Raw genomic sequence first — 15099 nt, forward strand, 5'->3', positions numbered from 1 at the left:
TGGTCGCGCCATGCCCCCTATATTGTACGATCTAAGTCATGTACGAAAGGACGTTCAGTCATGGCACATGTCGGGGGATTGCGCCACTGGTGTATCGGCTCCGTGTTCCATGCTGATATGGGCTGATGAGGTCTGAGATTCCATAGTTAACATGGGTCCGTGATTATTAGTGAGGACTCCGTGTTGTAGGGTCTTATCTCATTCCCTGCCCAGGTGTTGAGGTAGGGATTTATAATCCAGCTTCTTGGAACATTGGAGTATTGGGGACCCCAATAGTTAAAGCCCCTCCCTAGCTCAAATATTAGTCTAATCAAAACAAAAACATTAAAAAAAAAAAAAATCTGCCAGATCCCGTGCCCCCATGTGTTGAGATACCGGTGACTCCTTTCAGGGCGGAGGGAGCCACCAAGCTATATCACCATACTCGATCCGTCCACCGCAGGAGTTTGAGCAACACGGTTGGCCCGTAGAAGTGGAGGGACACAGCATTTTATGTAGTTAGGAATAATATTATATTTAATTCTATCTAACAGGATCAGCTATACTATACCTATCTATATGTGTACATGTATTATAGTACATCTGTACTCCGTACATACCTCATGTTCTGCCCCTCTCAATTTGCCCCTCCAACAGCGTCATAGCTTCCCTTTAGTCAACCTCGGGAATCTCTTAATCTCTTTTCAATTTTTGTACATAACATTATCGTGATCTTCTCCGTTGTAACCGAATAGACACCGAATAAGGCAGAATATTCAAGAGAAAGCTCCGAGGAATAGTGAAGAACCCGAACAGCAGTTGGGATTGCCGTATTCCTATTGGTAGACGGGAGCTACCGAGGGGCAGAGGAGGGCCCCAATATCGTGACTCTTCCTGCTTTCCCCGGTGTATGAAACCGGAAATGCTGTTGCTGGGCAGACACAGCGGCAACAGTCGGGAAATCTAGTTCATTCTGATCTGGAGGGGTGGCCATCCCAAAGTCCCCGTCCGTCTCTTCGGTGAGGGGTGATCTGTCCATTGCGTCAGTCATCCATTCATTAATCTTCCCCCCCTCCCCCAGACCTTTTCTTTTCCTTTTCTTCTCTTCCTCCATCCCAATTCTCCTCTTTTCTTCAATTACTTCACTATTACAGTGAGTTCATCATCCCCTTATCATCTATCCCTCTATACATGAGCTAACGGCTTCTGCTTACAGTAAACCGCAATCATGGTTGTCCAAGTCGGTATCAACGGTTTCGGTCGTATTGGCCGCATTGTAAGCTCTCTTCATCACCATTCCAGTTTCCAATACTAACAACGTCACAGGTCTTCCGCAATGCGTAAGTTGCACACCTGAGGAGGAGAAAGAGAAGAGAGAAAAAAAAAAAAAGAAAGACCCGAGCAGCATCCTAACCAATACTTATAGTATCAACAACCCCGATGTCGAGGTTGTCGCTGTTAACGACCCCTTCATTGAGACTCACTACGCTGTATGTTTCTGGAAACCAACCGCTTCTATAGCCCGTTATTAACCTTCTGTCTACGGGATAGGCCTACATGCTCAAGTATGACTCCACCCACGGTCAGTTCAAGGGCGAGATCCAGCACGTTGAGGACGGTCTCATCGTCAACGGCAAGAAGGTCACCTTCTTCGCTGAGCGTGACCCCGCTGCCATCCCCTGGGGCAAGGCCGGTGCCGCCTACATTGTCGAGTCCACCGGTGTCTTCACCACTCAGGAGAAGGCCTCCGCCCACTTGAAGGGTGGTGCCAAGAAGGTCATCATCTCCGCTCCCTCCGCCGATGCCCCCATGTTCGTCATGGGTGTCAACAACAAGGACTACACCAAGGATGTCAACGTCCTCTCCAACGCCTCTTGCACCACCAACTGCTTGGCTCCTCTCGCCAAGGTCATCAACGACAACTTCGGTATCGTTGAGGGTCTCATGACCACCGTCCACTCCTACACCGCCACCCAGAAGACCGTCGATGCTCCTTCCAGCAAGGACTGGCGTGGTGGCCGCACTGCGGCCCAGAACATTATCCCCTCCTCCACCGGTGCCGCCAAGGCTGTCGGTAAGGTTATTCCCCAGCTTAACGGCAAGCTCACCGGTATGGCCATGCGTGTCCCCACCGCCAACGTCTCCGTTGTCGACCTTACCTGCCGCATCGAGAAGGGTGCCTCCTACGACGAGATCAAGGCCGTCGTCAAGGCCGCTTCCGAGAACGGCGAGCTCAAGGGTGAGTTACCTTTCCACTCTCCCCCTTTTTTACCCACACATATTGACATACTATTTTAGGTATCCTTGGCTACACTGAGGACCAGATCGTCTCCACCGATCTCAACGGTGACGAGCGCTCCTCCATCTTCGATGCCGCCGCCGGTATCGCCCTTAACGCCAACTTCATCAAGCTTGTCTCCTGGTACGACAACGAGTGGGGTTACTCCCGCCGTGTTGTTGACCTCATCTCCTACATTGCCGGTGTCGATGGCCAGTAGGAATCAGGACAGCGTCCTGGGGTCAGAAGTGTTCTTTAAGGTGCTAGGTTCCTTATTGCACAGGCTACGAATATGGGTGCATGAGGGCTTCGCCTTGTAGAAAAAAACAAGATGATAACGTCATTTAATGAAACAAACCATTTCCAGTTCATTCTTATCGAAGTTGTTGTAGACCGTACTATATACTCGTTTAGAACACGTACAGTCAATCATTTTCACCCCTTGAGGGTTTCAAACGCGCTGGTTGAAAGACCAATGAATGTGTCTCGTATATGTATTTCTAGAGAACTGCATATCCACCTGCATTATATATGTACCTGTAGGTCTATATATCCCACGTTGTACTTGGAGAAGTAGGAATTGTGCTCTTCACTGGCTTGTACATTTTGCGGTCACCAATTATCTTCCTGGATATACACCGAGAGAAGAGGAAATGCCTAAAAATATACAAAGCATCATAGTGGACTGTTCATTATCATATTATTTCTATTCATGAATGTAAACACCCAGTCGAGTACAGAGGCACAAGCGGCCGACTGTCCCGAGGACCTTCCAGATATTACAAAGGCAGCCAAAGACTAAACTCAGTAGAATTTTATCCATAAGTTATTTGTGGTTGAAAATCAAACAGTTCATCTTCAACATCACCTACATGTACTTTGTACTTCTAAGGTTCCTTTGATAAGTCTAATCCGTGGAGGTTGATAAGTCAGCACACACTAAAAGCTCACCGCCAATTATAATGCATCACGCCAATCCTTTCCTGGCAGCGGTCAATTCGGCGGTGAGTATTGAAATGTCTGGCAATAAGAAAGACTGGCCCAAAAGGGATCCAACATGCACATTGATCCATTCCCATTGTCACTCAGTGGACTTGGCTATTCTGTTCTTCATTTCTACACACTACGTGGAGGTCTGCAGTTGAATTCCTCTTTGGAAACTATTCATTTGGAGATCACCCTTCCTTCATCATACTGCAGCTGAATTGCAGTGTCCGTCCAATTACGGCAGGAGACGAGTGTATACCACTGTATGCTTGCACAAGTCACACCTTCAAATATTCCTGCCATTTTCGGTTAATATCAAAGAATTGTTCAACAACGGGGACATTTGACCGATTGGTCTATTTCGAAGTCTGCTGCGCAAGGTGCATTTGACATCGTGGACCAGAAGCATCAACCGAATCACCATTAGTCCGATATTAAGCTTTAAGATTGCCACACAAGCACAACATCATCTATTGTGGTATAGCTTGGTAATGATTTAACAGGAGCCAATCTTGAATTAAATCAAAGGGCTTCCCGTGGCTTTCCCTTGCATGATGGGCGAGGACGAGGATACAGTTATGGGTGATTCCCATAACCTCTCCACCTCGACTGCAAACCCATCTTTCACTGGAGTCCCTCTTCCCACACATCTCAGCAATCATACCACCCCCAATCTTGCTCCTTCTTCCATCCCCCAAGCGGTTCCCGCATCCCTATCACCCGGTTCTGAGCAGTCTCAACCTCAGGAGACCATCGCCTCCACCGGAATGGCCCCCCCCTGGGCGGTTTGTCAAGACGAGTGATGGTGATAGTCCTTCTGCTGAGCAGTTAAAACGCGATAGCCTAGTTGAGCCTGACTCTGACTGGTCTGACGAGGAGGTCATGGCTAAATCGGGTCTGCCACTGGCATCGCTTGCCACAGGACTTTGCTATGATCATCGCATGCGTTACCACTGTGAGGTTTGCCCACAAAGTGATGTCCACCCAGAGGACCCCAGACGCATCTACTACATCTACAAAGAGCTATGTCGCGCCGGTCTTGTTGACGACCCAGAATCGTCTCGACCATTGGCACCCAAAACCCTGCAAAGGATCCACGCCCGAAATGCAACCGAGGAGGAAGTTACCCTCATTCATAATGATGCCCACTACGCATTCGTTCAAAGCACGACAGGTATGTGTTTGCCACCACCGGAAAACCTGGCCTTGATGGATTTTCTGACCCGATCAATAGAAATGCCCAACCACGTACTTATTCAGCTGGAGAAAGATCGCGACTCTATCTATTTCAACAATCTGACCTTTGGATCTGCCATTTTGTCTACTGGAGGCGCAATCGAGACTTGCTTAGCTGTCGCCCAGCGGCAAGTGAGAAATGCCATAGCCGTCATCCGCCCACCCGGTCACCATGCTGAGGATGATGCTGCGATGGGATTCTGTCTATTCAACAATGTGTGCGTTGCAGCACGCGTTTGTCAAAATAGACTAGGAGACGCATGCCGGAAGATCATGATTCTTGACTGGTCAGTACCCCACATGACTGTTTGGCCACTCCAGCAATACTGACTTTGTACCAGGGATGTTCACCATGGTACGATTAACCATAAGCACGGACTTTGAAGACAATCTAAGCTCACGTATCATAGGCAACGGCATCCAGAAAGCATTTTACGATGACCCTAACGTTCTTTACATTTCCATGCATGTCTACCAGGACGGTCGCTTCTACCCTGGAGGTCCTGCAGGAGACTGGGATCAGTGTGGTTCAGGCGCCGGAGTCGGAAAGTGAGTTTCTCTAAGCACATGAAATGACCAAAGTCTCATGCTTCTTAGAAATGTCAATATTCCATGGCCCGACCAGGGTATGGGCGATGGTGACTACATGTTTGCCTTCCAGGAAGTGGTGATGCCCATTGCCCAAGAATTCGATCCCGACTTGGTGATTGGTGAGAATACCCCTTCTTTTGATCTAGTGTAGAGTTATTGACCATGACAGTCGCTGCTGGGTTTGATGCTGCTGCTGGTGATGTACTGGGTGGCTGCTTTGTCTCACCAGCTTGCTATGCCCAAATGACCCACCTGCTCATGACTTTGGCCAACGGAAAGGTCGCCGTCTGCTTGGAGGTGCGTGGTTTGCCTCTCTAGATTATTGCTTGCTTGATCTGACCGTGAAACAGGGTGGATACAACTTCAAGTCTATCTCTAAGTCGGCTCTAGCTGTGACCAAGACTCTTATGGGAGAGCCCCCGGACCGTTTGCTTAGCAGTTCTCCGACTGACTCTGCTGTCGCAGCGGTTCGCCGGGTGAGGAGCATCCAATCCCAATATTGGAGTCGCCTGTACCCCAAGACATCTTCTCACCCTGTCTACGCGAATCGCCTTCACGGTAAGAATTACACATAGTACTTCCGACTCAACAGAGCTGACGAGTCTTCCAGATGTCCTTCGCGTTTACCAGTCGAACCAGCTCTATGAAAGCTGCAAGCTCACCCCGCTTTACATTTATCGCACCGCCATTTCCAAGTCATTTGATAAACAAGTTCTGGCAAGGTAAGTTGCAACCGTTCAATCTCAGTATTCTAATACGGAACTCACAATCTGATAGTCCAAATTATCACCAACGCGTGCCGCTTATTGTCATTTTCCACGATCCGTAAGTGTTCTGATAATAAGCCGCAGATCGTATAACTGACTGTATCTAGGCCTGAGATTGTGGGGCAGGCTCATCCCGTGAACAATAAGTTGGAAGCGCACAACGTTTGGATGGTACGTGATCCATAATGATTGATTGAGGATTTTCTGCTAACATAACGAAAAGGCTGATTCGCTCACGGAGTATGTTAAATGGACCGTGCGTAAGGGCTACGCGGTGATCGATGTCAACGTTCCCAAGCATGTAACTCAGGAAGCGGTAAGTCTGGATGTGCAATCCTTTGTACGGGCCATCGACTAATTTGAACGGTTTTAGGCCGGTGGATACAAGGGAGAGGACCAGAACCGCCCGTCCGCCACTGAAGAGCTTGCCGGATACTTGTGGGACAACTACATTGAGTGAGCTATGGCGAACCAAGTACATTGTTATTGAGCTGACAAGTTATCAAAGTGCGAACCAGGCAACCGAAATTTTCCTGCTCGGCGTCGGCAACGCTTTCTTCGGCGTGTCTAACATGCTGATCCACAGGGGTACGTTCAGGCTGGATATCAGGTGTAACTTTGCTAATAACCGAGTAGAAAACCTTTACAAGCGTGTCAGCGGCGTGATCTCCTTCGTGTCTGTGAACCCAGTCCGTGCCATCGCATCTACCACGCAGACCTGGCTATCGAAGTGGTACCGCGAGGTAAGCCAAAAATTATTTGTCAATGAAATCTTCTATATCTTCTACTAACACGGTTCTTTTTCCTACAGAATTCCCTTGTTATTGTTTCAAACATTCACGGTATTTGGGGTCAAGGACGGCCTTCTAAGCGCTACGGACAGCTGGTTCGTTCCCCTAAAACGGATCTGAACGAGATGCTTGATGAGCATAAGGAGGAAGTGTTCGAGTGGATCTCCGAGCGTGCGGATCGGGAGGAGGACTCGGATGAAGATTCTTGATTTCTTGATTTCTTGATTCCTGATTCGAGCGTGAACCCGTAGAATATCCAAGGTTGTGCATGGAGTTATGCGGTCTATTATCGAAGAATTCTCTTTTTCATACCCTAGTAATGACAATTATCTTGCCAGTTAGTACATCCATGGATGTTTCTGCTCATATCTGCCTAATGGGGGACGTCGGGGAATTCCCCGCAGATAAAAATAGGTCAGGGAAAACTATACTAACATGTCTTTGATCTTGGCTCTAATACATTCTCGTCCATCGCCAAAGAAGGAAGATGTCAAGAAGATATCAGGTGCGAGCCTCTATGGCCCTCTGGAAGAGTGATATCAGCACGGCTTTTGAATTTGAGATTTGAGACATTGGTGACTTCACTACTGTGACACATCACCAACCATAGCTCGAGGTTTTTAGCGGTCTACATGACAAAGAAGCGAGCATCAGCTGGCTACCAGTGATTTTACCTACATATATCGTATAAGTAGGATGTACTTACTTTCCCAGTGTGGCGTTGATCTGCATGTCGTCCCTGGGATGTAACGATGTCTCACTTTTTACCCCAGAAACCCCGGCGTGGCAAAATACGGACCTAATCACTTCCGTCGTTATACAAGAAAATCCCTTGGGTCTTCTCTTTCTCTCCACACTTGGCATGCATGGTCGGAAAGATCATGTCATCCCAAATGGTTGCTCTCGCCTAGGGCTGGATACATCCAATGATCGGGTCGGAGCGTTCTGAGACATCGTATTCTTTTCGCTACACCCATGGCCGCTTTTCTGTCTCTTTCCTCCACTGACACCGATCTTGGAAAACTCTTTGACCATGCCATGCGGGGATTTTGTAAGATTTTACGAACCATTGCTACTTCCGGTCCTGTGACAGATGGCCTGACCGCTGCCCAAGTGGTTATGGCTTCAATAGGTTAGTTTGGGATGAGATGTCTTGGATTTGGTGAGCAAGCCACTATACTTTCCATTAGCAACTCTGCTTTGGAAATCGAGTTTATCCTCGGGTCAAAAGGGGGACCAGGTATAGGCTGGAAACTCATTGCTCAATCCACCAGCAGGGAAACTATATAAGGGCACTCGAATCCTATCCAAGAGAGATATCCTCATTACTTCCAACAGACTTCATCGCTTTATCTCAAACCAACTCCATCTTCCTATCAAAATGCACTTTTCTACTGCAGTTATTGCCTCCGTTGCCGCTCTGGCACCGCTTGCTAGCGCCGTTGGCAACGCTGTCGTGACCAACCACTGCGCATTCCCAGTCTACCTATGGTCCGTTGGTGGTAGTGTTGGCCCCAAGCAAACCATTCCAGCAGGTGGCAGCTACAGCGAAGCACTGCACCACGACAGTGCCTCCGGTGGCATCTCCCTGAAGATCACCACCGTTGACAACGGTCTGTACAACGGCAGTCCACAGACCAACTTTGCCTACACTCTGGACCCAGGCACAGTTTGGTATGACCTGTCAGATGTCTTCGGCGACCCATTCTCCGGCAAGACGGTTGTCGTGCGGCCCACAGACACGGCTTGCTCGAGCATCTGTTGGCCACAGGGTGTCAATCCCGGTGGCAGCCAGACTAAGAACTGTAACTCCGACAGTAGTATCAACCTGAACCTCTGTGCAGCCAAGTGCTAAGCGCCGTTGGATATAAATGGTGGGGGGCAGTGTCCATTAGCACGTGTGAATTGACCAACGGAGCTGCGAGGAAGGAAGAGCTTCAACGTGGAACCAGTTAGGACCCTGACATGTATTTAGCTAATGTGATAATGGAAAGAGTGACTTATTTTTAAAGTCCAATCCTGGTAGGCACGAGTCTGCCTTGTCTCGGAATACGCCACTGGTAGGTGATAGAGCGCTTATTAGGGCTACGAGATATGGCAGTCTCCAACCGCCAGTGCGCCATAGTTATTGGCCATTTCCACTATCTACCTAACAAACTAAGGAGAAAATATCTATATAACCAGATATCTACAGAGACTACGGAGTACTAAGAAAGACCACCAAAAAGACATAAGAAGACCACTAAGAAGACCACTAAGACCACGGCCGTATAAACGACTATTATAGGAATTGAGATATTGTTGAAATTGACCCTACAGAGTTTCAAATGATGATATTTTTAGGGATTAATTACTAGAACCTGTAATATGGAAAATACCATAAGGCGCACTCGCCATGGCGGTTAGAGAACTACTATCACCGCCTCGAACATCTGGGCAGTATTTCCACCAGGCCCGGGTTGATCAACATCGCCTTGTCCCTCAGTTGATATCACAACTTCCTTTCCCCCCCTCTGGTATATAATCCCACATATATACCGAAACATATATAAACCCGTCTCATTTTCGGCCTGGAATTCCCAAGTGCATTGACCTTATCAGTCACGTCATTGGCCTCTCCCCTTGGCAACTGAATGCCTCCAAGGTCCTCTGCTGCAAACCTGTGTCACAAAGGTCTCATTCGCAGCTCAACCCGCCCTTATCCCGATTTGCTGTCACGCATCAGTGTGACCAGTCCTCGTTCAGTACGGCCCGTACCTTTACCGATTCTTTCTTCCGTGCATTGGACCCGCCGTTCATCCTCCCATTCAACCCCTAACTTCACCGCCACCCCCCGATCATGGCTCAAATCGAGCGTATTACAGAGAACCTGGAGAAACCGGAGCTAGACGATCGTTCTTATCGGGTGATCCGGTTGCCAAACAAGCTTGAGGCTCTCCTAGTTCATGACCCGGACACCGATAAGGCCAGTGCCGCCGTGAATGTCAATGTTGGCAATTTCTCCGATGAAGATGATATGCCAGGAATGGCCCATGCAGTGGAACATTTGCTGTTTATGGGCACAAAAAAGGTAAATGAACAACTTACAACCTACCGCCACCACCTTCCGAAGCCGAGGTAAATGCTAACTGGATCTCTGTTGTTTTAGTACCCGAAGGAAAATGCATACAACCAGTACCTAGCATCCCACTCAGGTTCGTCCAATGCCTACACAGCTGCCACCGAAACGAACTACTTCTTCGAAGTGTCCGCCACAGGTGACTCCAGTGCCCCGAAATCAAGCGGAGATAGCACCCCTGCCGAGACAAATGATAGCAATGGTGTCTTGTCGAATGGGAATGGCTTAGATGGGAAGTCGCCCCTCTATGGAGCATTGGATCGGTTTGCCCAGTTCTTTGTCGCTCCGCTTTTCCTAGAGTCAACGCTGGAACGGGAGCTGCAGGCGGTGGATTCGGAAAATAAAAAGAACCTCCAAAGTGATCTGTGGCGTCTGATGCAACTGAACAAGTCGCTTTCAAACCCCAAACATCCCTACAGCCACTTCTCGACTGGTAACCTGCAGACCTTGAAAGAAGATCCACAGAAACGTGGTCTGGAAGTCCGTAGTGAGTTCATCCGGTTCTACGAGAAGCACTACTCAGCCAACCGGGCGAAATTGGTTGTCCTGGGGCGGGAGTCTTTGGACACTCTGGAGCAATGGGTCTCCGAGCTCTTTTCCGATGTCGAGAACAAGAACCTTGCTCAGAATCGCTGGGACGATGTTCAGCCCTTCACCGAGAAGGATATGTGCACCCAGGTGTTCGTGAAGCCCGTCATGGATACTCGATCCATGGATATGTACTTCCCGTTCCTTGACGAGGAGGATTTGCATGACACCCAGCCTAGCCGCTATATCAGTCATTTGATTGGCCACGAGGGCCCCGGCAGTGTTCTTTCTTACCTCAAGGCCAAGGGATGGGCCAATGGCCTGTCTGCAGGTGCCATGCCTGTATGTGCTGGGTCAGCATTTTTCACTATCTCGGTGCGCCTGACCCCCGAAGGTCTGAAGCAATACCAGGAAGTTGCAAATGTCGTCTTCGAGTATATCGCTATGATCAAGCAACGCGAGCCCGAGCAATGGATCTTTGACGAGATGAAGAACCTTGCCGAGGTCGATTTCCGGTTCAAGCAGAAGACCCCGGCTAGTCGATTCACTAGCCGTCTGAGCAGCGTCATGCAAAAGTCACTGCCTAGTGAATGGCTGCTGAGCGGGTCTTTGATCCGACGATTCGACTCTGACTTGATCAAGAAGGCGCTGAGCTATCTGCGGGCCGACAACTTCCGCCTAGTCGTTGTATCCCAGGAGTTCCCGGGTACATGGGACCAGAAGGAGAAGCGGTATGGTACCGAATACAAGGTCGAGAAGATCCCACAGGAATTCTTGGGCGGTCTTCAGAAGGCTTTAGAGTCGACTGAGGCCACCCGCACTTCTAACGTGCACATGCCTCACAAGAACGAATTTGTGCCGACCAGACTCTCGGTGGAAAAGAAGGAGGTGGCCGAGCCAGCGAAGACCCCTAAACTGATTCGCCACGATGATCGGGTGCGCCTGTGGTTCAAGAAAGATGACCGTTTCTGGGTGCCCAAGGCCACTGTCGAGGTAACGCTCCGCAATCCTTTAGTGTGGGCTACACCTGCCAATCTCATCAAAACCAAGCTGTATAGCGAGTTGGTACGAGATTCGCTAGATGAATACTCCTACGACGCTGAGCTTGCTGGCTTGGACTACCATCTCTCGGCGAACATTTTGGGCTTGGACATTTCCGTGAGCGGGTACAACGACAAGATGTCCGCTCTATTGGAGAAAGTACTCAATACCATGCGTGGGCTAGTTATCAACCAGGATCGGTTCGACATTATCAAAGAGCGCTTGACGCGGGCATTCCGCAATGCTGAGTACCAACAGCCTTACTACCAGGTCGGAGATTACACTCGTTATCTTCTTGCCGAGCGCAGCTGGGTCAACGAGCAGTATCTTGAAGAGTTGGAGCATGTTGAGAGTGATGATGTGGTCAATTTCTTCCCCCAGTTGCTTGAGCAGACCCACATCGAAGTCCTGGCCCACGGAAACCTGTACAAGGAGGATGCCCTGCGTATGACGGACTCTGTTGAGAAGATCTTGGGCGGCCGTCCTCTGCCTCCGTCGCAGTGGTACTTGCGCCGCAATATGACCTTGCCGCCCGGTGCCAACTATGTCTATCCCCGGTCGCTTAAGGATCCGGCTAACGTCAATCACTGTATTGAGTACTACCTCTATATCGGACTCTTCTCTGATGATGTTCTGCGGTCGAAGCTTCAGCTGTTCGCGCAGCTGACTGACGAACCTGCATTCGACCAGCTCCGCAGCAAGGAACAGCTCGGATATGTGGTGTGGAGTGGCGCACGCTACAACGCCACCACCCTGGGCTACCGGGTCATTATCCAAAGTGAGCGCACGGCACAGTATCTCGAATCGCGCATTGAAACTTTCCTCCGCGAGTTCGGCCCCATCCTGGAGAAGATGCCAGAAGAAGAATTCGAGGGTCACAAGCGCAGTGTCGTGAACAAGCGCCTGGAGAAACTCAAGAACCTGAGCTCTGAGACTGGCCGGTACTGGTCGCATGTCGGATCTGAGTACTTTGATTTCCTGCAGCATGAGACCGACGCGGCCAATGTGCGTACCCTGACCAAGGCGGATCTCGTTGCATTCTACCGGCAATACATCGACCCGTCCTCGGCAACACGCGCCAAGCTTGCCATCCACATGAACGCCAAGTCAGGCGCGCAGGTTGAGGCGCCGAAACTAGCTGAACAGAAAACACGCCTTGTCGAAGTAGTCGCCAAGCACCTTGAAGCCGCTGACTTCATAGTGGATTCCGCCCGCTTGGCTACGGCATTCGATGAGGTTGACGCGACAGCGGACAAGTCCCAGGTCGTCTTTGCTGTGAAGGGTTTCCTGGCCACCGAGACAGGCCTGTCACAGCAGAAGTTGGAGCCTGTTCTTGAGACACTGGACGAGAAGCTCAGTTCACAGTTGAAGGAGCTCGGTCTTAGCTCTAGCAGTGACATTCAGGGTGTGGCTAATGGCAATGGCGAGACTCAAAAGGCTGTTGTTATCACCGACGTACCTACCTTCAAGGCCAGTTTGCCTGTCAGCACTGGCCCTGTTCCTGTCACGGATCTGAGCGAGTATGAGGATTTTGACGCCAAGCTATGAATAGTATACATGCGGAGTAGGTTGGGTGTTGGGCTGGACGGTTGCATAAATCCGAGAGTTGGGGGGTTTGTCAATTGAAGATATAGTGCAGTTCCAGAGATGGACAATAATCCGACCACTTTCAGACAAGTTTTTTGCTATACATGTAGTGTGAGCTAAATCGTACATGTGTAGAGTAGTCCTGGAGATATCGAATTTGCCAGGAAGGCGGTCAAGCCGATAAGCGATAAGGGACGATGGGTCGGAGCTTTGGGGCCCCGGGGAGCTCTCGCCGTTCTTGATCTCAATAACAACGAGGGCCGTGTCAAAATGGCTACGACTACGCAGGACGTCCCTGTCAGTGGACATCCGTAAGTAATTCCGATAAGATTACGATAACGTTATCGATGTTGCACTTTCCGAATCATTCTGACACGATAGCTTCTAGGCCCATTGTCCCCAAGGACTTCACCGCGCAGCAGCCCGAGACTGTCCGCCTTTACCCCCTGTCGAACTATACCTTCGGCACAAAGGAGACCCAACCCGAAGAGGACCCTTCGGTCTTGGCAAGGCTGAAGCGCCTCGAAGAACAGTATCGCCTGCATGGAATGCGACGAACCTGTGAGGGAATCCTGGTGTGTCACGAGCACAACCACCCTCATGTGCTGATGTTGCAGATTGCCAATGCATTCTTTAAGCTGTAAGTTATCACTATGGTTTGCGCATATTCTCAATCCACTGCTAATAGTCCTTAGCCCAGGTGATTATCTGCACCACGAGGACGATGAAATTGAAGGTTTCAAGAAGCGGCTGAATGAGCGCCTTGCACCTGTTGGATCTCAGTTCTCCGGCGAAGGTGTTAATGATGACTGGGAAATCAGCGACACTCTTGCGCAATGGTGGCGACCCAACTTTGAGACCTTCATGTACCCATTCCTTCCTGCACATGTCACCCGTCCCAAGGAGTGCAAGAAGTTGTACTTCATTCGCCTCCCAAAGAAAAGTAAGCTCCAACACACACCATTATGTCTTCCCAGTAAATATTGCTAACACATGGCTTATTATAGAGGTTCTCTCGGTCCCAAAGAACATGAAGCTTCTCGCTGTGCCGCTGTTCGAGCTGTATGATAACACTGCTCGCTATGGTCCCCAACTTTCCGCCATTCCCCATCTCCTATCGCGATACAACTTCGAGATGGTCGATGAGAACGACAACATTGTTGCCGTGACTCCTGGCACCCCGTTGCCTCCTGGCTACACTATCCCTCCCCGAGTCCTCCTCAGTGGTGATGGTGCAGACGACGGACAGGACACTGGTATGACTGGCGTTGAGGAAGGAATGAAGATCGAATCTCACCAGTAGTGGGGAGTCCTTCCAAGACGAATGAGACGCTAGCCAAGCCTACCTTGGGCCCGAGCGCCAAGTGTCCCGGCGAAGGTTCTCTGCTGGCAGCGATGATGAACGAGATACGGGTTTGACTGGCATTGAGATCGGGATTCTTTCCGAAACTTCGAGAGAAAAAGAAAAAAGAGGGAAAAATACAAAAAAAAAACCACCTTCCATTGCAAATGGAATGCAATATGGCCAGTCAAATCAATTTTACGCTTCTAATGATCACACATGTTTAATAACGTCGTAGTTGGATATTACCTCTACAGCATCCATATATATAGATACGATCACGGGTGAAAGTGAGTGGCTGGAATCTCTTCTACAACCCAACACCTGGGCGCAATGCCAAGCAGAAACCAACCCTACTTCTTCTACCCGACATGCAAAGAGCCCAAAATGTTCATCTTCACGGCACTTGTATCGCATGGAGAAATAACCACTGAAATAAGCCCATGCAATACGAGGCACAGGTAAGCGCTCCACAGCCCTAATCCCCTGCATGGAATACTCCGCTCTTTTACTATACAGACCATCCTCCACTCGTCCGGTATTTCTCCGTGGTTACATTCCCGGTGACGAACTTTACAGCTGCATGAATTCCATGTCGATCCCACCGGAATCCCATCGGTCACGCGTGAAATATGCGCCATGGACCGGAGATAGAGCCAAGTCCGGAAACAATCTAATCTACGAGAGAATGGGTGCTGTACCCCGCTCCTCGAAGATGTCCCGATTCGTGAAGGAATTTGGGATCTATACGAGTCTGTTTGGATTCGCCGAGCATACATAAGGAAGCTGTCCCGCGTGGCTATCTTCACGTGTGTGTGCATACTCGTTGAGAAGGCCTAACTCCGGATATCTTC

At 49.6% G+C, this 15099-nt stretch overlaps 7 protein-coding genes across 7 annotated transcripts; 6 read left to right on the forward strand and 1 right to left on the reverse strand.

Annotated features, from left to right (window-relative positions):
• Positions 1-832: 832 nt before the first annotated feature.
• Positions 833-1018, reverse strand: N7489_001650 (uncharacterized protein; the record flags this gene model as incomplete). The annotated part of the gene is made up of 1 exon (XM_056707405.1): positions 833-1018. One exon carries the CDS (start codon positions 1016-1018, stop codon positions 833-835), a length of 186 nt encoding a protein of 61 aa, XP_056571707.1.
• Positions 1019-1207: 189 nt separating this feature from the next.
• gpdA (glyceraldehyde 3-phosphate dehydrogenase GpdA) lies at positions 1208-2477 on the forward strand (the record flags this gene model as incomplete). The annotated part of the gene is made up of 5 exons (XM_056707406.1): positions 1208-1255; positions 1306-1319; positions 1406-1469; positions 1531-2218; positions 2278-2477. 5 exons carry the CDS (start codon positions 1208-1210, stop codon positions 2475-2477), a joined length of 1014 nt encoding a protein of 337 aa, XP_056571708.1.
• A 1321-nt stretch (positions 2478-3798) lies between these two features.
• hdaA (histone deacetylase hdaA) lies at positions 3799-6838 on the forward strand (the record flags this gene model as incomplete). Its single annotated transcript, XM_056707407.1, has 16 exons — positions 3799-4029; positions 4073-4418; positions 4479-4767; positions 4822-4835; positions 4891-5029; positions 5078-5190; positions 5241-5368; positions 5422-5629; positions 5682-5793; positions 5849-5896; positions 5946-6009; positions 6062-6154; positions 6212-6294; positions 6347-6426; positions 6475-6581; positions 6650-6838. 16 exons carry the CDS (start codon positions 3799-3801, stop codon positions 6836-6838), a joined length of 2244 nt encoding a protein of 747 aa, XP_056571709.1.
• A 1172-nt stretch (positions 6839-8010) lies between these two features.
• On the forward strand, positions 8011-8484 carry N7489_001653 (putative BYS1 domain protein; the record flags this gene model as incomplete). Its single annotated transcript, XM_056707408.1, has 1 exon — positions 8011-8484. One exon carries the CDS (start codon positions 8011-8013, stop codon positions 8482-8484), a length of 474 nt encoding a protein of 157 aa, XP_056571710.1.
• A 984-nt stretch (positions 8485-9468) lies between these two features.
• On the forward strand, positions 9469-12864 carry N7489_001654 (uncharacterized protein; the record flags this gene model as incomplete). The annotated part of the gene is made up of 2 exons (XM_056707409.1): positions 9469-9699; positions 9778-12864. The coding sequence occupies 2 exons, from the start codon at positions 9469-9471 to the stop codon at positions 12862-12864; spliced, it is 3318 nt and encodes a 1105-aa protein (XP_056571711.1).
• A 309-nt stretch (positions 12865-13173) lies between these two features.
• N7489_001655 (cleavage and polyadenylation specificity factor subunit 5) lies at positions 13174-14206 on the forward strand (the record flags this gene model as incomplete). Its single annotated transcript, XM_056707410.1, has 4 exons — positions 13174-13214; positions 13292-13543; positions 13599-13846; positions 13911-14206. 4 exons carry the CDS (start codon positions 13174-13176, stop codon positions 14204-14206), a joined length of 837 nt encoding a protein of 278 aa, XP_056571712.1.
• Positions 14207-14632: 426 nt separating this feature from the next.
• Positions 14633-15026, forward strand: N7489_001656 (uncharacterized protein; the record flags this gene model as incomplete). The annotated part of the gene is made up of 2 exons (XM_056707411.1): positions 14633-14706; positions 14765-15026. The coding sequence occupies 2 exons, from the start codon at positions 14633-14635 to the stop codon at positions 15024-15026; spliced, it is 336 nt and encodes a 111-aa protein (XP_056571713.1).
• Positions 15027-15099: the final 73 nt, after the last annotated feature.

The sequence above is a fragment of the Penicillium chrysogenum genome (assembly GCF_028827035.1).
Source record: "Penicillium chrysogenum strain IBT 35668 chromosome Unknown utg000001l_segment0_segment0, whole genome shotgun sequence".
NCBI classification, from domain to species: domain Eukaryota; kingdom Fungi; phylum Ascomycota; class Eurotiomycetes; order Eurotiales; family Aspergillaceae; genus Penicillium; species Penicillium chrysogenum.